Raw genomic sequence first — 23,011 nt, 5'->3', positions numbered from 1 at the left:
CTTATTAAGCCCTTGTTGCTCACTGCTAGACCCAGAACCAGATGAGGATGTATCTGAGGAACTGTCCGAGCTGGTGCTTGCCCTGCGCCTACGCTTCGCTTTGCGCTTCCTTCTATCAGTATTCGAGCGGCTATCAGCACCTGTGTGCCCCGACCTGTATGACAATGACCTTTGCCCGATATCCCCTGCTTTGTCCCCACACTCGCCCGCACTGCCTTGCTCGGTCTGTGCCCGTCGTGCTGCCTGACTTGTTGATGGTCCTTCCTCTGGGCTTCCATTGCCTTGGGACATTCTCCGTCCATTGAGTATCGATAACCGATCGTCATCCATTGCTCGCGCCGGTGCGTTTATATTTCCGTCTGACGGTCCCCTTGCAGGGTCATCTGTACCCAGCCTAGCTGCTGGCTCGTCATTGCATGCTGGACCATTCGCCCATGGCGCTGAAGTGGTTCCTTGTTCCCTGTCTTGAAAATATGGTGGTCCTTCAGGCGGGGATGACCAGTACCCCCATGGTGGTTGGGATTGGTGACTGTTCGATTCTCCTCGATATGGACCGTCCCATGGTCTCCTCATCGCGTTCCAGGAGGGATAAGGGGCTTGGTCCCCCAAACCCCACCTTGCCCTGTAGTTCCAACCAGCACTGTCCTGGTTCTGCCAAGGGTGGTCTGGTTGATTATCGTATCCGTAATGGTCTTGCCGACAGGGTTTGCAATCCTGGTAGCTTGGATATCCCATTCTGTTGTCATGCCAGCCATGAGCACTCCTGCTGGTACACTGTTGCGCACGTCCCCCGCCTGTCCGTCGTCGTCCTCTCTCCGGTGTTATCGCCTGGAGATTCCTTGGACTCAATCCTCGTTGCTTCCACTTCCGCCATTGCTTCTCCCATTGCTTCCTTCCGTTGTTCTTTGTTTCCTCGGACTGCTCTGCCTCCTCTTCTTCCTCCATTGGTCTCTCCTCTTGTCTGTTGTCTACCGCACACCGACAACCTTGCTGCGGTTTTGGGATTCGCTCCTTTCCCAACTTTTTCAGTTGCCGAGGCTCTCATCTGCCTTTGGCTTCGGCCTGTTGTCCTGGCCCTTGTAACTGCTCTTGTCACTCTGCGGGGTGGCATGGTGCTCCTGCGATTGCCTCAAGATCTAGTGGTATAGTAAGCTCTGTAAGTATATAATTAACTTTATCTGAGTGGCAGTATAAGACTTAGAGTTGCTCTGGTCATAATGGCAAGGCCTTGAGTACTGCTACTTAAGATGCACGGATCCTTGAAAGCATTTATTTTGCTTCTTAGGCAGTCCACTGTGAAACCTCCAAGATGTGGACCTCAGTCACAGGTTGTAATGGAAAGTGTCAAACATAAAAAAATAGTCTTATGATCACCATTTCCTTATCACCAAAGATTTTTCCCACTGCAAGGCAGGTCTGCAAGCCTTTCCTTCACATCCTCATAAAGGCCCATGCCTTACAGCCATTAGAGTCTGTAGTAATCAATAGCCATAGCAGGGGCTCTCAATGCAGTTTCAAAAGTGTTGCAGGTCATACAAACCAGATGTTTTTCACAATCCTCATTTTCTCCAGCAGGTGAGAAATCTTTCCATTTCTTTTGAGCGAGGAACTAGGTGAATTCCTGAGCCCATTCCAAGATTTTAAGTACTGTATGAAGAAGATCAAGTAAGAAGCTGTGCGGGACTGGAATATAACATTTTAGTAATGTTTCTGCCCCAAAAGGTTAAGAGACTTACATCCAGAGCAAACTGAAGCATGGGATCTGAATTTCTTGACCGTTTCCAGGAGGGATTAGATCACTGCATTCAGGTGTGGTAACAGGTTTATCAAATGCCTCAGCTATCTGGGCATGATTTATGCCCATCTTCAAAACAACAGGAAATACAAAGTATGAAGTCTCCCACATCCACTTCTGTATATCTTACAGAAGGGTAGATGGGCACTGCCAACAAATCTTTAGGGGCATCCAAGTATTTCAGGAGGCTGAAAAGAAATACTCTAGATCAGTTCTCAACCTTTTTTCTGTTGGGACACACCTGGCAGATAATGATTACGGGCATGACAATGAACACTTGACCATCACGAGGCTAAATGTAAACATATACTCTGCATCCACAGAAATCCACAGGATGGCAGAGGGGGCCCTGATAGGAGATCTGGTGATTATTCCCTTTAGGAATAGTCATCCTTTGACAGATAAGCAGGGCACCAGTATTCCCTAGACTCTGATTCTTCTCAAAATGTCAGGAAAGATTCCTTATAGTGGCCATCACAATTCTGGTAGTAAAATAAAAAAAGGCAAAAGTGTTATGAGAATATAGTAGTAAATGAGCTTTCTAATTCCTATACTCTACATAGTAGGGGAGGAAGAGGCTAATAAAATAAACTATCCCTAGCATTTAATAAATGCCATAATTATCCCTACGTTTCATCAATGGAAGGAACTGATTCAGCAAACCACGCAAATCAAGATGATACGGAAAAAGGAGCTTTCGCAGCTCCATCTATTTGTGGCTATTTTGAATTTTGGGCTAAAATGCTGAACGACAACTAGTAGGTTAAGTTTATGCTTTCAGGAAATTGTACAAATTGAAAATAGGAACTGTGTGATTATGATGTATCAATAAATTAACACTTCATGCAACATCATAAATATAAGCTGAACCAAAAACAAAATTTTTTGGAAATATGGAGAATGTGATACCTCATATAACAGTTGAGCCTCTCAATATTTGTCAGAGAATGCTCACAACAAATGTGTCAAACATACACAATGTTAACCAGTATACTGAAAGACTGGTTTAACGCAATTGACCTTATTTATAATCATTGGTATCCACATTCTAGGTTTTACATTTTTTGCATTTTTGCATTTTTATATTAATTGTGTATAGAGACAGGTCACTTATCATTTTGCGTAGCGTTAAGGTGGTGACAGCTTTTTTCCAAACACCGACCTGACCCGACACGATCCATGTTTCATGGGCTTCTTCAGGGGTACAATATTGTTCATCATTAAAACCTTTTAGGTATCTGAAGATCTGTATCATATCTCCCCTATACCTCCTCTCTTCCAGAATATCCATATTCAGATCCTTCAGCCTCTCCTCATAAGTCTTCCAATGCTGACCTCTCAATATTTTGGTCACTCTTCTTTGGACCGCCTCTATCTTGTCTTTATCATTTTTGAGATACAGGCACCAGTACTGAAGCAGTACTTCAGGTGAGGCCTCACCAAGGTCCTGACCAAGGGCATGATCTCCTCTTTTTTTTTTTTTCCCCTTACTGGTTATTCCTCTCTCCATGTAGCCCTGCATTCTTCTGGCTTTAGCTATCGCTTTATCACATTGCTTCGCTGCCTTCAGATCATCAGACACTACCACACCATTACATTCAGCTCTTTTGGATTGCTGTGCCCCAGATGCATGACTCTGCACTTCTTGGCATTAAATCCCAGCTGCCAAATCTTTGACCACTCTTCAAACTTTCTTAAATCACTTTTCATTCTCTCTACTCCTTCAGGCATGTCCACTCTGTTGCAGATCTTAGTATCATTCACAAATATACAAACTTTATCTTCTATCTCTTTGGCCAAGTCGTTCACAAAGATATTGAACAGAACTGGTCCCAAAACCGACACCTGTGGCACTCCACTTAACATTATTCTTTCTTCAGAGTAGGTTCCATTTACCATTACACACTGTTTCCTGTCAGTCAACCAGTTTGCAATCTTCACTACTTAGAAACATAGAAATGACGGCAGAAGAAGACCAAAGAAGACGGCCCATCCAGTCTGCCCAGCAAGCTTTGCACATTTTTTTTCTCATACTTATCTGTTACTTTTGGCTCTTAGTAATCTTTTGGTTCTATTTCCCTTCCACCCCCACCATTAATGCAGAGAGCAATGTTGGAACTGCATCTATGTGAAATATTTAGCTTAATTAGTTAGGAGTAGTAATCGCCTCAATAAGCAAGCTACACCCATGCTTATTTGTTTTCCCAGACTATGTAATTCAGTCCTTTTTGGTTGTTGTCTGTATATAGATCATCTTTTCTTCATTCCCCCTGCCGTTAAAGCAGAGATTATGCTGGTTGTGTGTGAAGCATCAGTCTTTCTCCCCTGGAGATGCAGGGCCACTACTTCGTCATTTTGGGCGAAATCATATTTGATCTTGTTCCTGATTTTTGGATAGTGGCTCCTCCTTTTGCCCACAACTTCCAATAATTCTTATCTTGCGCCTGCCACTGAATCAAATTTTTAATATTAAAGTCTTTGTTTTTTTTCTCTGTGTTTTAGCAAAGGGCATCCTGCAATTCCCACAGTATTGTTAGTCAGAGCTACATGCTTGGCTGTCTTATCTTGCCAAGTTGGCTACAGTTGAATCTTCCTTGCTATGCCCTGCACATTTAACTACTGCCAGCCCGAGAGGCAACAAGATAGCTTCTAGCAAAACTTTAACAAAGGACCATTCTTAATCATTTCTCCATTTGCTGTTAAAAATTCTCTCATTTTCCATAATGCCCCATAAGGGAGACATAATCCATTTTCTCTAATGAGAGGTCCAGCTTCCAGTACTTCTCACTGGATACATACAGCACATTCAATCTGCAGCGAGCCTGTATTATCATGGAGAGCGGAGCCATCTACAAAATAAACTTCGTCAGCATTAGAAAGAGGGATTTTTTTTTTAAGCCTTCCCGGGGCTGCAATTCATATTCCATTAATATTGCACAGTCATGGTTTGGAATCTCTAAATCAATTATTTCTAATAACAAGGTAGCAGAGGTGAGAACAGAACAGTGATGAAAGATAATATCTTGGCACCTACTCCCAAGTTTCTCATTTTGAACATGAGTCTCCTATGTGGGACCGAATCAAAAGCTTTACTAAAATCCAAATAAATCGCATCCATTGTTCTTCCCTGATCCAATTCTCCAGTCACCCAATCAAAAATCAATCAGATTTGTCTGACAGGACCTTTCCATGGTGAATCCATGCTGCCTCGAGTCTAGCAACCCACTGGATTATAGTTCACTATCTTTCCCTTCAGCACTCCATTATTTTCCCACCACTGAGGTGATCTAACCGACCTGTAGTTTTCAGCCTCATCTCTGCTCCCACTCTTGTGAAGTGGGACCTCCACTGCTCTTTTCCAGTCATGCGGCACCACTCCCGTTACCAGGGATCTATTGAACAGTTCCCTCAGCAGACCCGCCAGCATATCTCTGAGCTCCTTCAGTATCCTGGGATGTACCTCTTCTGGTCCCATGACCTTGTCCACTTTTTCCTAACTCTTCCCATATATTCTCTTCTGAAAAATGTTTTGTCTACTCCACCTCCATCCAGTCTTGTCAACTATCGACGTTCCTTCTCCAGGGTCTTCTTTAGTAAACACTGAACTGAAGTATTTGTTTAATATTTCAGCCATTTCTTCATCTCTCTCCACACATTGATCAGTTTCACTATACCACTTCAGAACTTTCTCCTTTCTCTTGTAGGTACCAGCCTTTTTTAAATTAACAAACACTGCTACTTAAAAAGACCAGCAATATCAAATCTTGGGAAAAATAGAGATTTCAAAGCATGTAATGCAGAAGAATATCACCAAAAAAGCAATCTATAATATGGCTAAATTTAAAATTTTCAAGCAAGGGGAAGGATGGTCCTGGACTCTTTTAACTTTGCCAATTTAAATCCTGACCAAAGGGTTTGAGGTGTGGAGCTGAAAGTGTGGCCCAGCAAGGCCAATGATTTCAGAGTTTGGGTCGGGGGGAGGGCAGTGATTGGGCCACTAGATCCTTCGGCTTTTTCTTTTCTCTTTTTTAAAATAAAATGGCAATGCCACTTAACTGGCTAAAATTATCCAGCCACATGGGTCTGGATAATTTTAAACCTAACTGATGATACTCAAAACTTTAATCTGGGATATTAAATAGGACATTCATCCTGCTGAATATTATGATGGGCATTATATTCCCCTGGTAAGTACAAGAAGGCAGCTGTAAGGAAAACCTGGGAAGATACAGTATGTAAAAGAGATCAGAATAGGAAGTGGATTCCAACTACCAGAAGGCACAGGGGTTCTGAAGGGGAAGGAAATTCCCAGGCTTTTGCCCTATTGAGAGGACGAGAGCCTGGGTTTGGTAGGAGAAGGGTGAGAGCTTGTCTGAAGGGAAGGGTGGGGCAGGAACAGGAAGGAATTCTACTAGAACCAGATGAAGAGATAGAAGAGATGGTGGAGGTGTTGAGCAGCCCTGAGGATGAGCCAGAGCTGATGGGCTTGGGAGACGAGTAGTGGAGACTCCTCCAGAAGAGAATACACTCATGGAGACTGCAGGTCAGGAGCTTTAAGTGATCATTACCGTGGGTTGGATGTAGTTACAGCCATAGTGAAAGGGGAAGCACAAACCCCAGTGCAAACTATGGTATTTGTCTGGATCTGTAGATATTTGTATGCCTAAATATCTAAATTGCCCATCTGCCCATTTTAACGGGAAGTTAGGGCCCCATTCAGATGGTAAGGTGGCTGGATATGCTAATGCCTCAGATTTATTAATATTAAGTTTGAGGCCTGAAACCCTCCTAAATGATTCAAAAAAACCCAACAAAGAGGGTAGGGAAGAGAAAGGGGACGTGAGAAAAACCAGAATGTCGTCAGCAAAAGCCACGTATTTGAAATGGTATTGCCCCAGATGTATTCCAGCTATGGACTCATCAGCTTGCATTGTGCGTAGGAAGGGTTCTACAAACAGCAAGAAGAGAAGGGGAGACAAAGGGGCAACCTTGTCGAACACCTCATTTGATGGTAAAGCAATCAGAGCAAGTCTGATTGGCCATCACAATGGCTTGGGGGTTATTATAAAGTAGTCTTACAGCATCACCAAATAAACCCGTCAATCCCAAGGCTCGCATGACTTCAAATAAATATTCCCATTCTACCCAATCGAATGCTTTTTCAGCGGCGAAGCTAATTGCCAGAAGGGTAAATGTTGACGGCAATAGGTCATAGCTGACATCACCAAGCGCACTTTGGCAATAGCATGCCTCCCTCGCACGAACCCCACCTGTCCTAGGCTAATCAAATTAGTCAGGAGAGGTGCCAGGCAGTCTGCCCAAATCTTAGCAAAGAGCTTCTGGTCAAAGTTCAGCAACAATATGGGTCGATATGAAGCCAGTAGCAGAGGGTCTTTACCCTTAGGCAAACAACTATTTGGGCTGCGTTGTCCCCCTCCAGGTATTCCCCTTTTTCCAAAAGTGCTGGGAAAACCTGAGTAACTGGGAGATTGGGTCAATTAATATTTTGTAAAATTCCCCACTCACCCCAGCGGGCCCTGGGGCTTTTAAAGGTTTAGCCCGACTGATCTGCATGCAAATTTCCTCCCCTGATATTGGCCTATTTAACTGGGCTACTTGCTCCTCTGAGAATCTAGGGAGATTCAATTTCTGTAAGAATTGCTTAAGTCGGCAGATGGCATTTGTGAGGTGTAAAGATCCCAATAGTAGTTCATCCTAACGTTAGCAATATCCTTATTTGCCTGAAACACTGTGCCCCCGGCCGACCATAGTCCTGAAATGTAACTGGAGCCTCTCGCAGGTTGGCCAGATATTTACCAGTTTTATTGCTATATTGATAAAGTTTATATTTATAATATGCAACACTCTTTTAGTCCGCTGGTGAATTAGCGTGTTTAGCTGGGTCCGCAACACTATGAATTTCTCCCTCGCCAGTTTGGTGTTGGCCCCAAGGAGGCATCTCTTAGCTTTTTGCATTTGCCTTTCTACTTCAATTAGTTGCCTGTCTAGGTACTTACTACTTTGCGTTGCAAAGGAAATTATTTCCCTCAGAGCACTGCTTTACCCTTTTGCCAAAATAGTATGGGATCGTGGAGGTGCTCTACATTATTAGCGGCAAAGATCTGCCATTTATCCTTAAGATAAGTTTGAAACTGCAGATCTTGTGCCAGATAGTAGGGAAATCTCCACGCTCGCCTACCCTGTTTCCCCGAGGAATCTGACAGTTGTATCCCTATGGGCGCATGGTCGAATATGGAGATATTATGAACAATGGCCTCTATGACATGTGGAAACAGATGGCAGGAGATCAGGAAGTAGTCAGTCCTAGAGTAGAAGGCACGTGCTTGAGAGAGATGTGTGAAATCCTCCTTGGAAGGGTGAAGAAATCTCCATGCATCCACTAGTTGCAACCCTTGTTCCAAATATCCTATGCCCTTATGGTAGTGTGACCGATCCTTATGCGAGGGCTGTGATTTGTCCATAGCTGGATCCCTTACCCAATTGAAATTGCCGCCTACTATCATGGCATCAGCCATGTGTGGGCAGAGCTGAGAATATAGGGATGTAAAAAAATCATGATTATATGAATTTGGTGCATACATGTTGCAGAGGATTAATGGTTTGCGATATAATTCTGCAAACAAAATCAAATAGCGGCCAGCTGGGTCTACAATTTCTCATTGTATCAAAAGCAGGACATTTTTCCTAAATAATATGGCCACCCCAGCTGAATGCATGGAAGCCGAGGAATAGGAATACTTTACCTCTCCCCCCCCCCCCCTCCTTGAGTTTCCAATGCTCCTCTGCACTCAAATGCATTTCCTGCAAAAATGCAATATCCACATGTTGCCTGTTTAAGGCAGTTAGTATTTTGGAGCGCTTAATAGCGGAATTTATGCCACAAACATTCCAAGAAATAAAGGTTAGTTTCCCCGGGACCATGAGTACAGTGTATTATAGTATACAGATTGCATAATCTGATAATCATATTTATTTATTTTATTTAACATTTTTCTATACCGACCTTCATGGTTAAATACCATATCAGGACGGTTTACATCGAACAGGGGTAAAATAACTAGATAAAGGAAGAAAAAACAAAGTTACATTACAACGAGGACTGTGAACTTGGAAGCTTAGGAAGCTAGAAGAGAAATATAAAGTTAAGTTAAAGGGAGAGAAACAAATTCCGGACTAGAGGTAGTCCAGACTAGAGATAGTCCACATGTTAGAGTCGGTATCCATGCTGTCAAGGTATTCAGAGGAGGGGAGGATCCATTAATCATGGGTAGATAACGCCTAATGTGTATCCCAGGGTTCTGGGAAGGCTTGGCGGAACAGCCACGTTTTGAGTTTTTTCTTAAAAGTTAGCAGGCAAGGTTCCAGCCTAAGTTCTGCAGGGAGGTTGTTCCAGATGGCTGGGCCTGCTGTCGAAAATGCTCGGTCCCTGGATGCGATGAGTCGTGTGGCTTTGGTTGGAGGGGCTTGTAGCGTTCCTTTGGATATTTCTCTCATTGGCCTGTTAGAAGTATGGAGTTTTAATGGAATTTCAAGGTCGAGATAAAGGAGATTATAGATGAATTTGTGTATTAATGTTAAAGATTTGTGAAGGACTCTGTAATTGACTGGTAACCAGTGTAGATTTCGGAGGATGGGTGTAATATGATCATTCCGGTTGGTGCTTGTCAGGATTCTAGCTGCAGCATTCTGTATCATCTGGAGAGGCCTGATGGATGAGTTGGGTAATCCTGTGAAGAGCGCGCTGCAGTAGTCTATTTTGGCAAAAATCAATGATTGAAGAACTGTCCTAAAGTCGTGGAAATATAAAAGGGGTTTGAGTCTTTTTAATACCTGTAGTCTGAAGAAGCAATCTTTGGTTATAGTGTTAATCATACTCTTTAGGTTAAGACGGTTATCAAGTATAACCCCAAGGTCTCTAACTTGAGTATGAGAGAGGGCGTGGTTATGTTGGGCCTGTGACTGATAGTTATCTTGGAAGGCGGAAATGAGGAGGAGTTCGGTCTTTTTAGCATTGAGGACCAAATTTAAACTGTTGAGGAGATTAGTGATAGAATGTAGGCAGTTGTTCCAGATCGAGAGTGATTTGGTGATGGATTCCGTTATGGGGATCAGGATCTGCACATCATCCGCGTAAATGTAGTGAATAAGGTTGAGGCTTGTTAATAGTTGGCATAGGGGGAGGAGGTAGATATTAAAAAGGGTGGGGGACAGGGAGGATCCTTGAGGTACTCCAAGTGATGAATTTGTTGGTGGTGATTCTTTATTATTTATTCTGACCTTGAAACTTCTATCGCTAAGGAAAGACTTGAACCAGTTGTAGACTTGTCCTGAGATGCCTATGTCTAATAGACGATTCAGGAGGATGGCGTGGTTGACGGTATCGAACGCCGCTGATATGTCTAAAAGGATTAGAAGAAAAGAATGTCCTTTGTCTAGTCCCATAATAATATGGTCAGTTAGGGAGATGAGCAAGGTTTCTGTGCTGCGTGATTTGCGGAAACCATATTGTGAAGGATATAAAATATTGTAATCTTCTAAATATTCTAATAGCTGGGTGTTAACCACCTTTTCTATGAGTTTGGCTAAGAATGGAAGATTCGATATAGGGCGGAAATTAGCTAGTTCACTAGGGTCTAAGTTGTGTTTCTTAAGTCATAATCATATAGTATACAGAATGCATAATCTGATAGTCATTAATCACCAGTGTAGGGGGGACTGTCCAGCCAAGACACCTCCCCCCCCCCCCCACACACATTTCGGTTCCCTCGAAGTTAAACCTCTCAGGCTACATATGCTAACATGAGTCATACATAATAATAATATTGTCAGTAATGCTAACATTCTCTCGACCTTCCCCAATGAATTCTCCCCTCCCCCTACCACCCCCTTCGTTTCTACCCATCATCCACAAAAGTGGGGGAGATCACTCCAGACGCCACCAGGCCTCCGCTCCACCACCCATTCTACCTGTCCAATGTGAGCCTTGTACATGAGGCTGCATATATTCCCAGAGTCCTCATATACACAATTAATGAACAAAATGTTAACCCGAAAACATGATTTCAAACGTATGTATACAGCTGAAGCCATTATATAGGTAATAAACATTAACTTGGTTGACATCCAAACCTGTAATAGTCCATACAGATTGGAACACCCCATCTGCCAGCTGGTCTGGTATTTGCGCCCTGTCCTCATGTTGGGGTTTGCGCTGAGGTAAATATAGCTAAGAATTTTTTAGCTTATTGCACTGTATTAACCATTTGGTTTCTCCTCTGTAGCTAATTTTGAGCCAGGTTAGATATAAAAGCACACGTTTAAGGCCCAGTTGAAACATCTGAGAGCAGAGAGGAGAAAATTCCCTGCCTAGGGTGGATACTTTAGCAGAGTAGTCCTGAAATACTAGGATTTTCTTGCCTTCAAACATGAGAGTTCTCCCAGCTCTGAGTGCCTGCTGCAGTTCCACCTTTTGGGCAAAGTTAAGGATTTAGAGAATAACCACTCTAGGCCGGTCAGAGTTCTACCAGTGTGGGCCCATTCTATGCACACATTCAATGCGCAGGTCGCCATATTTGCTTTCCAGATTCAACTCCTTGTAGAGCCAGGTTTCTAAAAATGGCGCCAACTTGCAATCTTCCACCGACTCTGGTATGCCCACCAACTGTAAATTGTTGCGGCGTGAGTGGTTTTCCAGGTCTTTGATCTGCTCCTCGTGTCGGGCTATCAGGCCGTGCAGCTCCTTCAACTCTGATTTGGTGCTCGTGAGGCCGTCTTGCGTATCTGATATGCGCTGCGCTGCTTCTGTCATGCGTCTCTCCATTCCCGTTATAGAAGCTGAGACATCTATCTTGTCGGCCAATTTTTTAAACTTCGGTTCTAGAGCGGCCAACACTATGGCCTTTAGATCCTGAATCGCCATCGCCTGGGCCACCTCCAGCACTCCTCCTACTCTGCCATCGGCCATTTTTGGTGAGCTCGGTTTTGGCTTGTCTTTTTCTTTTACCTGTCACGTCGACCGCATCGACATTCTGTGCCAAAAAATTATTTTTTGCAGGCGAAGTTAGCAGTTTAAGTTGGTGGGCGGTGGATGTGGGCCCAGGAGAGCAGTGGATCACATCTCTCTGCTTTCATGATGTCACATGATTTCGCCAAACCTTTTTTAAACCCAGCTATATGAACTGCCCTAACAGCATCCTCTGGCAACAAATTCCAAAGCTTAATTGTGCGTTGACTGAAAAAGAATTTTCTCTGATTTGTTTTAAATGTACTACTTGCTAACTTTGTAGAGTGCCCCCTAGTTCTTCTATTTTCTGAAAGAGTAAATAACTGATTTATATTTACCCGTTCTAGTTCTCTCATGATTTTATAGACCTCTATCATATCCCCCTCACAGGATATGGAGCAGACAGAAGCCCATAGAAAATCCACTCAGTTTGTTTCTTTCAGTCAGAGTAACGTGGGGATTGTCCTTGCTAAGCTGATGCTTTCCAATTGGCTGGCAGATTGCATCTCCTTCTGTTTGACTCAGGCGGGTTTGAATCTAGTGGGCCATGTCAAGGTTCATTCTGTCCGAGCCATGGCGGGGTTGGTAGCTCACTTGTGATCAGTCCCCATGGGGAGATCTGCAAAGTTGCAATGTAGACTTCTGTCCTCTCATTCACTTCACATTACTGTTTGTTTCAATGGAAACCAGGACCTAGAACTTTTAGTAAGCTGCGGATTAGGAAACAGATATTAATGAAACCAATGATAATGCATGAACATTCCACTCACTGTATACAAAAATTAGGTCCAATATATGTCCCAACCTATGTGTGGGGGCTTGAATAATCTAAGACCATCCTAGTAGGGACCTAGAGGTTAGAAGAAAAACACTAAGTAGGTACAGGACTGCATCCACATGCAAACTGAAATCTCCTAAAATTAGTCAGTTTTTTGTATCCATTTTGGCAGCAAGTAGAAGGTCAAATAAGGTGGAGCAGTTGGTATTTAAACACATACTTCAGTTATGAGAAGAGGTCAAGAGAAGCAACTCTAATGGAACAATGGCACAGTATAACTTTTAGCTAGAACCTCCGTTAGTTTAACCTACACACCTATTACTGCCATTCCTCAGACTCTGATACCTAGAGGCTTTGTGAGGGAGAGGGCCATAACATCACCTGCCATAGATGACAGGGGTATACTTCTCTGTACATAGGAGGAGAAGTAAAAACCAGTTAACTAGATGATTTAAATTAAAAGGTGCTCTACAACATGTATCATATGAGAGCAGAAACACATTGCAGATTGAGGCACTAACCTAGAATAAAATACTAAGTGGGCAGCGCCTGCAGTGTCAGAGGTTAAAACTAGCTCAGTGAAACAGAACCAGTAGTATGTACAGCATGAAATAGCGAATAAACATACAATTAAAATAGCATGTGAAGGTAACTAACACAATGTATAGTGTATATTCGCAAAAGAATCTTCCACAAAAGTAATGATATACATGAAATGCACACAAAATAGCATGCTTCTTAGTTGTGCTCCTTTGTGCACGCAAAACCCTGGGAAATTTTTAGGGTAATAACCCTGTTGTCGTCAGGGGGTAGAGCTAAGCACCAATGCCAAGCAAGAAGGGAACAGGAGAGACAGTGGTAGCAAGACTAACCTGAAAAATTACAATGAAGCCAAAGTAAGTCCAAAGGCTTCAGGAGCTTAGCAGACAAAATCGGCAGGCAGGGTAACTTGCAGGAACTCCAGCTTTGCCATGGGAAATTAATACAGGGCTAACCTTGATGTCATCGGTGGGTGGAGTTAAGCACTGGCACCAAGCAGGAAGGCAGCAGGAGAGACAGTAGCAACAGTGCTAAACTTTTCCATTGTGGTTGCAACAGCTTATGATCATGCCTTAAATAGGCAATATTGATCTAAGCAAGAATATATTGTTCCTGATTCATTGTGTATCAATTTAAGAAGATAAGATATGCCATACTGGGTCCAATAGTGATCAATCCAAGTCACAAGTACCTTGCATGTATCCAAACATTTTTGATCAATAGCTTATTGATCAATAGCAGTTTATGGATTTTTCTTCTAGGAAGTTATCCAATCCTTTTTTAAACCCAGTTACACTAACTACCATAACCACATCCACTGGCAATGAATTCCAGAGTTTGTGCTGAGTAAAGAAGAAATGTCTCTGACTTGTTTTAAATGAGCTACTTTCTAACTTCAAGGAGTGCCCCCTAATCCTTCTATTATCTGAGAAAGTAAATAACTGATTTACATTAATGTGTTCCAGACCTTTCATGATTTTGTAGACCTTCATCATATCCCCTCAGGTGTCTCTTCTCCAAACTGAACAGCCCTAACTTCTTTAGCCTTTCCTCATAAGGGAGCTGTTCCATGCCCTTTATTATTTTAGTCTCCCTTCTCTGCACTTTCACCAGTGCAACTATATCTTTTTTGAGATGTGGCGACCAGAATTGCACACAGTATTCAAGGTGCAGTCTCACCATGGAATGATACAGAGGAATAACAGCCACCATTTTATTTGCCATTCCCTTCCTAATAATTCCTAAAATTCTGTTTGCTTTTTTGACCTGCACAGCACTGCCTCTGTTGTTTCCTATGTGTCCAAAACAATAAAATCTAAATTGGAAAAAAAAAAATTCATATATGTGACACTCTATGCAAGCCCCCCCCCCCCCCTCTTGCTAGCTTCATCTTAAATTTGTTCAGATCCTAGTTAAGTTTAGGTTGCTATGGGAGAAAGAATGCCTACAAGTAAGAGTCCTTTAAATGTATATATCTGGTAGTGACCTCTACAAGGGGATGATTAAACTCTTGTTAAGGCATGGGGAATTTCTGTTAAAAGGCTAAGTTTGTGTGTTAAGTTAAAAGGCTGATTGTGTGAAAGTGTCACCTGCCTATAAGTGAAAGGATGAGCTAAAGGTGGGTGGGAGGGAGGGAAAGACAAACTCAAAAACTCCTGGTTTTTGCCTGCCCTCTTACTAGCTATTTAATACAAACATACAAATGCACTAAGAACATAAGAAATTGCCATGCTGGTTCAGACCAAGGGTCCATCAAGCCCAGCATCCTGTTTACAACAGAGGCCAAACCAGGCCACAAGAACCTGGCAATTACCCAAACACTAAGAAGATCCCATGCTACTGATGCAATTAATAGCAGTGGCTATTCCCTAAGTAAACTTGATTAATAGCCGTTAATGGACGTCTCCTCCAAGAACTTATTCAAACCTTTTTTGAACCCAGCTACACTAACTGCACTAACCACGTCCTCTGGCAACAAATTCCAGAGCTTTATTGTGCGTTGAGTGAAAAAGAATTTTCTCTGATTAGTCCTGAATATGCCTTGCTAACTTCATGGAATGCCCCCTAGTCCTTCTATTATTTGAAAGTGTAAATAACCGATTCACATCTACTCGTTCAAGACCTCTCATGATCTTAAAGACCTCTATCATATCCCCCCTCAGCCGTCTCTTCTCCAAGCTAAACAGCCTTTCCTCATAGGGGAGCTGTTCCATCCCCTTTATCATTTTGGTTGCCCTTCTCTGTACCTTCTCCATCGCAACTATATCTTTTTTGAGATGCGGCAACCAGAATTGTACACAGTATTCAAGATGTGGTCTCACCATGGAGCGATACAGAGGCATTATGACATTTTCTGTTTTATTAACCATTCCCTTCCTAATAATTCCTAACATTCTGTTTGCTTTTTTGACTGCTGCAGCACACTGAGCCGACGATTTTAAAGTATTATCCACTATGATGCCTAGATCTTTTTCCTGGGTGGTAGCTCCTAATATGGAACCTTAATTGTTTATTTTTCCCCAAAACTTTTAAGTTCTAAAATGTCCCCAAGCATTACTTACCCATTCTCTTCAGTCACCAGCAAGGTGATCCTTTCCTCTCAGTGCTCCCACTGGATTTGGTACCCAAGTTGCACGATAACCAATCCGCAAGTGCTGATTCCGCAACAGGCCACTGGTTGGTTTCTCTATAAGAAACAATTAATGGAATATCACCTTGCTCTGTATAACTGTCATAGAGGAACAGCCAGAGCACTGGTGATTCATTACTTTTTGGAACCAAGATCCTGAGACAGATGTGTCCCTCCCCTTGCTCCCCTTCATATTCCAACCCCTGTTTCTACACACTTTTATTGTTCCCCCTCCCACTTTTCCATACACTCACAGCCATAGCCTCTTTCACACAAGCCCTAATTCCCCAGTCCCTTGTCAGATGCCCCCCAAACCTCTCTATCAAAACCCCATCCCATTTCCCATAAGCCATCTTCTGTTTCCCATATTCCCCATCCAGCCTCTCTGTTTCGCACAGCACCCCATCTTTTTCATTTATTCCTTCACCTCTCCTCAATCACCCCCATTATCTTTTTCCTTTATCCCTTCACTTCTACCCTCTCTTAATGCCCTTCCCCCGCCCTGCTGGAGCTGATCAAGCTTCAGAGAGAGGAGGAAGAGAGCAGCAGTACATCAGGCCATGTCCTCTTCCTTTGCCAGCCCAACCCACTGCTGCTTTCGATCACGGGGTACTGTCCTACAATGGAAAGCAGTTGGGCCCAGCTGCCAGAAGAAGAGACCATGGCCTGACACGTTATAACTCTCCTCCACATGGTGAGTGCAGAGGCAAGTGGGAAGGAACCAAGGTTTTGACTGTATCAGCTGAAAATGCCATGGTACAGCAGCCCTTCATTCCCCCCCCCCCCCCCCCCCCCCCAAACTTGACCTGGCTCCCTGGTTTCCTCCAGTGATTCTGTGGGAAGGGTTAGATTTTTCAGCCCTTTTGTACTCCGAGCAAGGATTCCTCAAATGTATCAAAATTTAGAGTAATTTATTAGGATGTTGTCAGTAAAATATAATTGATTAAATATATTTATATTAATAGGTTCAAAATAGTTATATGCGGTTATTTCAGAGTTTCTAAAATGTAATAACCATGGTCGTTGGTCTCCTGCGATTCTGTGGCTACTGAAAGAGCTGCAAAATCTAACCCTTCCCACTGAATCACTGCAGGAAACCAGGATCCCAGCATATGTGCACCCCTTGCACCTGTTTAAAAGTTACAGTCTAAAAAGGCTTACTTAGAGCCAATTGTATCTAAACTTTTCTCCTAATTTGTGTCTTTAGGGAAAATTCTTAATTCATAGGGTCTTCATGATGGGGTGAGGCCATGAAAAATTGCTGGCAGTTGATAAAGTGCAGCAAAATCTAAAGTACAAATTAAAACATCCAGAGAGCATTTTAACTTAAACTATGGTATTAAATCTATAAAAAGTAATATGTATTTTGATTTTACTATTAGTTTTGATATGACATTTATTCTGTGTTGTGTCCCATGGTTTGCAATTCTTTGAGTCTTGATTTTAGAAAGTTTGGGAACAGTGCTTTAGCTTGCAGTAACATGTATTAAATCCTGTAGATTTCCATGGCCTGCTCCATAGCTTGCTCCATTAATAATCATATAGAGAAAAGGTTAAATTAGCCCAAGTTTGAAATTTGTGTGCAGTAGTGCTTGTTGTCATGGCTTCACTCTTAGCTAGTGCTCGGTCAAGCATCCTTTTATAAACAATGAAAATTCTCACCTTAAATAATGTAAAAATAAGGTCAGAATTCTATATTTTTTCAAGTAATATATTTTGAATATTCTTGAAATGCATGAATGGATACTAGATGCATTTGATGCCTTGACAATTGGTGTTAGCAAAAGCTTGAATCTTAAGTGGTAAGTCAATTTTTTTGTGCTACTGTGTGTGCAAAATAGGTGCATATACTTTTCTATTAAAATTAATAAAAACTGCAGCAGACTCAACATTTTGAGTGGATGACATAACCTTCCTACAAGATTGCTTAACCCAGACTTGACTGATTCATGTGAATATAAATAGATCTTGGGAATCCTGCAGGCAATGAACAGTTGAGTGAGAAAGGGAGAGATTTGCCTCTTGGTTAATTATTTTCTGTTTTTAGAAGTTCTTGAAACATACACTTTTAGCCTTATAAAGATAGCACCTCTACCCAACTACTTGATTTTCTTTTAACTAATGTTATTACAAAATTGCAATCTTTACGTTTTCTACTTTCTGAAACATAAAATGTATTTTCTACTTAGAACTGAAGAACAGTTTCTTTTGTTGAAGTGCTTGTTAATGTTTGTTTTTATTATAATCGGGGTTTTTTCTGTTTACTCTTTTAAGGGAGTCCAAGATTTTGGATAAACCACGGGAGCCACCAAGTATGGATAGGCTTTCTGCCACGCTTGTTGCTAGTAAATCTGTGCAAGTCAATGGGACAGCCACAGTAAGTGTGCAGTTTGTTTGCTTTTGGCTTATATTTTCTAACACATCTCACTGGAGTTTCCTATCTTATTTATGCATTCTTATATTCTGCTAATTCCAATAAAATTGTTTAACGTGAATTGATATGTGCAGTACAACACTACAGCATATATAGTATTATCTAAATTCATATTGTGAAATCATAATGAGCCAGAAACTTGAGCAGCTTCAGTTTTTCTTTTAGAAAATTCAGCTTATGAAAAGACATCCTCCTTTTAATGAGTTGTAGTTATTCTTTTGGTTTGCCCAAGAATCATAAAGAGGTTTTACAATTTACACATCTTTGGTTCCTTCTCTCATAGGTTAGCTCAAAGGCACAGACATGTTATAAAACATTTCTGAACAATGAAACCCTAATGTCGTCCTCTAACTTTTAATTTGAGAAGGGAACCAGTGTAACTTATGTAAATAACTCTCAATCCCCACACCTCTTGATGTAAACAATTAACTGCGCATTCCTAATAGACCTTCATAATAGGCGTCATTGTGTGGCAATCCATGCCTGTCAATCACTCTGCCTTATATTTAATCATAGGTCAGTCCATAATACATTTTTTTAAGGATTTTTATAGTGCTGTAGTGCTCCGTGTGTTTAAAATATTAAAATTATCCACTGTGCTGTTAACACCTCTAACCAAGCTTTATATCTTCTTAGTACTTAATACTCAGTTCTTTGGTACTTAGCTTTTAGTTGCGAAATCACAACTCCTGCCCAATTTTTCCAATCGGATAATCCAGCAATGCGACCGATACCACATTGCTAAGTCTGTGCCCAACGCTGTACAGGTTTCGGACGATGTCGTCCTTCCTCAAGGGCAAAAATCTGCGCCACAAACAGAATTTAAATCACTGCGGTTAATGGTATTATCGCTCAAACACAACAATGTATCAGCTACTCACTCGTTACTGCATCATAATGGCTCTCGGCGTTTTTTTGTGCTTCTCTTCCGGTTTGAATTTCCCTCCTCCATTTTAAAGCCCCTAATCGTTACGTACCATCTACGTCACTTCTGATATCAGGATTCCCATTTGCTGACAACTTACCCTCGCGTTCTCAAGGCCCCTTATCAATGCGTTACGTCTCAACTGGTGTTACAAAGAATACCAATCAATGATGCCGTTAAGTCCTAAGGGCGTGACTGTGCTCATACGGAAGATCCATTGTTGTTCCCTTAAATTTAATACAAAGTTAGGATCACCCCCTCGCATGTTATCTGCAATAACATCTAATACTCGCCACTTAAGTTGTTGAAAAGTGTGATGTTGTTCTGAGCAATGAGCCACCATCGGAGCTAACATTTTACCCGTGTTAATGCAACTGCGGTGTTCAATTAATCTAACTCGTATTTGCCGCTTCGTGCGTCCAATGTAGTACAAGTTACAAGGGCACACTACAATATATATTACCCTCGAGGTGTCACATGATGAATGATGTCGTGCTTTGTGCACTAGTCCATTTTTGTCAACCCATTTGTCACCTTCAATGGCCTGACTACACATGGAACAATGATTACAAGCCCAGTGTCCTTTCAATTGGGTGGTATTACTTAATGTAACAGGTGACATGAAAGAATGCATGACCAGATCTCCCACATTCTTGCCTCTACTGTATGTAATCAAGGGGGACGTTCTGAAAATGCTGTGTGTTTTCAACACCAACCAATGTTGATGTAATATTTTGGAAATTGCACTGCTCTGGTTCGAATATGGTAATGTGCACACTATACGATTATCCTCGCTATCCTTCTGGGTATCGAGTAAAAGCCACTGCCGTTCCGCATTTTATGCTCTCTTGTATGCTTTCTTGATGTATTTCACTGGATACCCCCGTTCCAACAATCGTGACTTAAGCAATGCAGCCTGTGATATATATTCAGTTTTAGAGCTGCAAATCCTACGAAGCCTCAAAAATTGGCCCATCGGTAAATTCTGTCGCAAATGATGCGGATGAAAGCTGGAATAATGAAGGAGAGTGTTCCTCTCACATTCCTTGCGATATAGTGTGGTATTGAAACTACCATTGTCATAATTGATAGCAATGTCCAAAAAGTTAATGTCAGCACGATCAAAAGTGATGGTGAACTGTAAATGCTCATCCAATGTATTCAACCACCGGAAGAACTCCTGGAGACCCATTTCATCTGCGTGCCAAATACAGAATACATCATCGATGTATCTTGTCCAATGAGATACCGGACTAAACTCTGACTGATGGTATAATTTATCTTCCTCAAATTGACGCACATAAAGATTGGCCAAACTTGGAGCCATGGTGGCACCCATGGCGGTCCCGCTGATTTGTTTATACCACTGATTTTGGAAAACAAAATGATTTTCACATAGCGCTAATCGCGCTATGGCCATTAGAAAGGATGTCGGAATGCGATGCGGACGTTCTCTATTATCCAGATACTTCTCCAAGATCTTTAGGGTGTCTTCTTGAGGTATTGAAGTATACAGAGATTTAATGTCCATAGTTACTAAAAGCACTGAATCTTCTACCTGGAGCTCTTGTAATTTGGACAACATGTGTTTAGTGTCCTTACAATAAGATGTCGCGCTCTTCACCATGGGATTGATGATTACATCGATAAATGTAGACAGTGGCTCCTTGAGGAAGGACGACATCGTCCGAAACCTGTACAGCGTTGGGCACAGACTTAGCAATGTGGTATCGGTCGCATTGCTGGATTATCCGATTGGAAAAATTGGGCAGGAGTTGTGATTTCGCAACTAAAAGCTAAGTACCAAAGAACTGAGTATTAAGTACTAAGAAGATATAAAGCTTGGTTAGAGGTGTTAACAGCACAGTGGATAATTTTAATATTTTAAACACACGGAGCACTACAGCACTATAAAAATCCTTAAAAAAATGTATTATGGACTGACCTATGATTAAATATAAGGCAGAGTGATTGACAGGCATGGATTGCCACACAATGACGCCTATTATGAAGGTCTATTAGGAATGCGCAGTTAATTGTTTACATCAAGAGGTGTGGGGATTGAGAGTTATTTACATAAAACATTTCTGTACAGAAAGGGTCATGGATGCATGGAACAGACTTCCAGTGAGGGTGATAGAGGCCAAAACAGAGACAGAATTCAAGAAAGCATGGGATAAACAGAGGTTCCTTTAGTTGCCAAGAATTGGGAGAATTGGATATCAAGTGGGGATTATAATCACATAATTTATTTTAAAAAAAAAATTGTAGAAAGTCAAACACCAGCTAAAGAGTATTGATAAGCTTGGGACACTTTTTTTTAAAACTTTCTTTGTTGGCATGTAAATCAAAATACATGAATTAAAGCCAGGAAACAATAAATAATAACCAGGTAAAAATCTAGAAAAAACAAAATTATAATACATTTCATTCAATCCCCATAATGAAGAAAGGAAAAAAAATTAAGATAAAAGAAAACATAACAATCTGACACATCAGGAAAATAAATCTAAATCCTAATTATACATTGGCAATAAAACAAAATACCAAATCTGGTTAAGATGCCGATGACTTATCCAAAAGAAAAGTCTCTAAATGAGAAGGAACAGAGAAAATACTTATTTCCAGAAAAAACATATTGATGCATTTACAGGCAACATAAGAAAAAAAGCTCCCAATGCATGTATACACTGTTTTAACTGCAAAAAATGTCTCCTTCTCATTTCAGATTCCTTATCTGTATTAGGAAAATTTTGAATCCTTTGACCACAAAATAGTCCATCCATATTTTGAAATAGTGTCTAAGAACCAAGTCCTTGTCAGAATCCAGAGCAAAAGTTACAAGAATTGCTCTAAATGTAATAATATCCTGGGAATTCTGTAAAAATCAGTTCTCTAAAAGGGGGCTAATACATCCAGGACACCTTTCTTCTCACTAAGGAGAGAATTTTCAAAGGAGTTAGGCACATACATGTAACACACTATCGTAGCAATTTTCAAAAGCCATTTACTCAAATAAAGTGCACTTAAATGAGTAAATCCAAGGGGCAATTCAATGGCATATATTGTAGCAATTTTCAAAAGCCCAATTGAATAAAGTGCATTTACACATGTAAAATCCAATTTTAAGTGTGTAAATGCTATTTAAAATCAGGCCCTAAGATTCTTCTTATATTGGATATATAATAACATTTAGAGTGATTAAACTCCTTATCTTGAGAGAACTGCAGCACTTTAACCATATATTTCCTAGCGTGTAGACAGATGGACTCAGGACCAGTGGGTTATGCTCCCCTGTTAGCAGATGGAGACGAAGTAAGCTGACATCACAGTATATGTACTCCTACAGTGACCCCAGCCTGCCAGTATTCACAGTCTCCAGCAGATGGTGGACATGCATCTCCCTATGCGGATTGCTTCGTGTTTTTTTTTTTTTTGAAGGAGAAATTTGAAATTCTGATTTAAGGAAAAGAAAGCCCCGCTCTCCTGTGGTGATACCAAAAGGTCTCTGCCCCAGTTGAGAATTCCTATGGTGATTTCCATGGACCTTTGGAGGTGTGCCTTGGTCCGGTAACCGGGTTTCATGGCGTGGACTTACCTGCTCGTTCAGCTGAAAGGCAGTGGGTGCAGGAGCCGAGCACGGTAGTGCCGGCAGATGCCCTCTCCCCCCGCAGCTGGAGACTGTATTCTGTATTCAGCTGGTAAGCGCTGAGCTCAGGTAAGGTTTAAAAAAAAAAGGTTTTTTTACCTTTTAACCTGAGATAGGTTTTAGGTTTTAGGACTTCCTCTGTGCTTGGTGCACCATACAGACGTTTATTCCCTCTCCCTTTGGGGTTGGGGACCTGGGCAGCCTGGCAGGTTCAGCGGCCCCAGTGGACTAGGCCCC

The 23,011-nt window shown here is 41.7% G+C and overlaps 1 protein-coding gene across 5 annotated transcripts in view; it reads left to right on the top strand.

The window, feature by feature from the left end:
- Positions 1-23,011, top strand: part of LARP4B (La ribonucleoprotein domain family member 4B) — a 521,092-nt gene that overhangs the window by 479,440 nt on the left and 18,641 nt on the right. For all 5 annotated transcript variants that reach the window (XM_029588536.1, XM_029588537.1, XM_029588533.1 and 2 more), the window contains one exon: positions 18,041-18,143. In XM_029588536.1, the coding sequence (XP_029444396.1) occupies positions 18,041-18,143 (103 nt within the window). The remainder of the gene's footprint in view (positions 1-18,040; positions 18,144-23,011) is intronic.

Source organism: Rhinatrema bivittatum, chromosome 2 (genome assembly GCF_901001135.1).
Source record: "Rhinatrema bivittatum chromosome 2, aRhiBiv1.1, whole genome shotgun sequence".
NCBI lineage: Eukaryota > Metazoa > Chordata > Amphibia > Gymnophiona > Rhinatrematidae > Rhinatrema > Rhinatrema bivittatum.
This window is presented reverse-complemented; position numbering and strand designations above follow the sequence as displayed.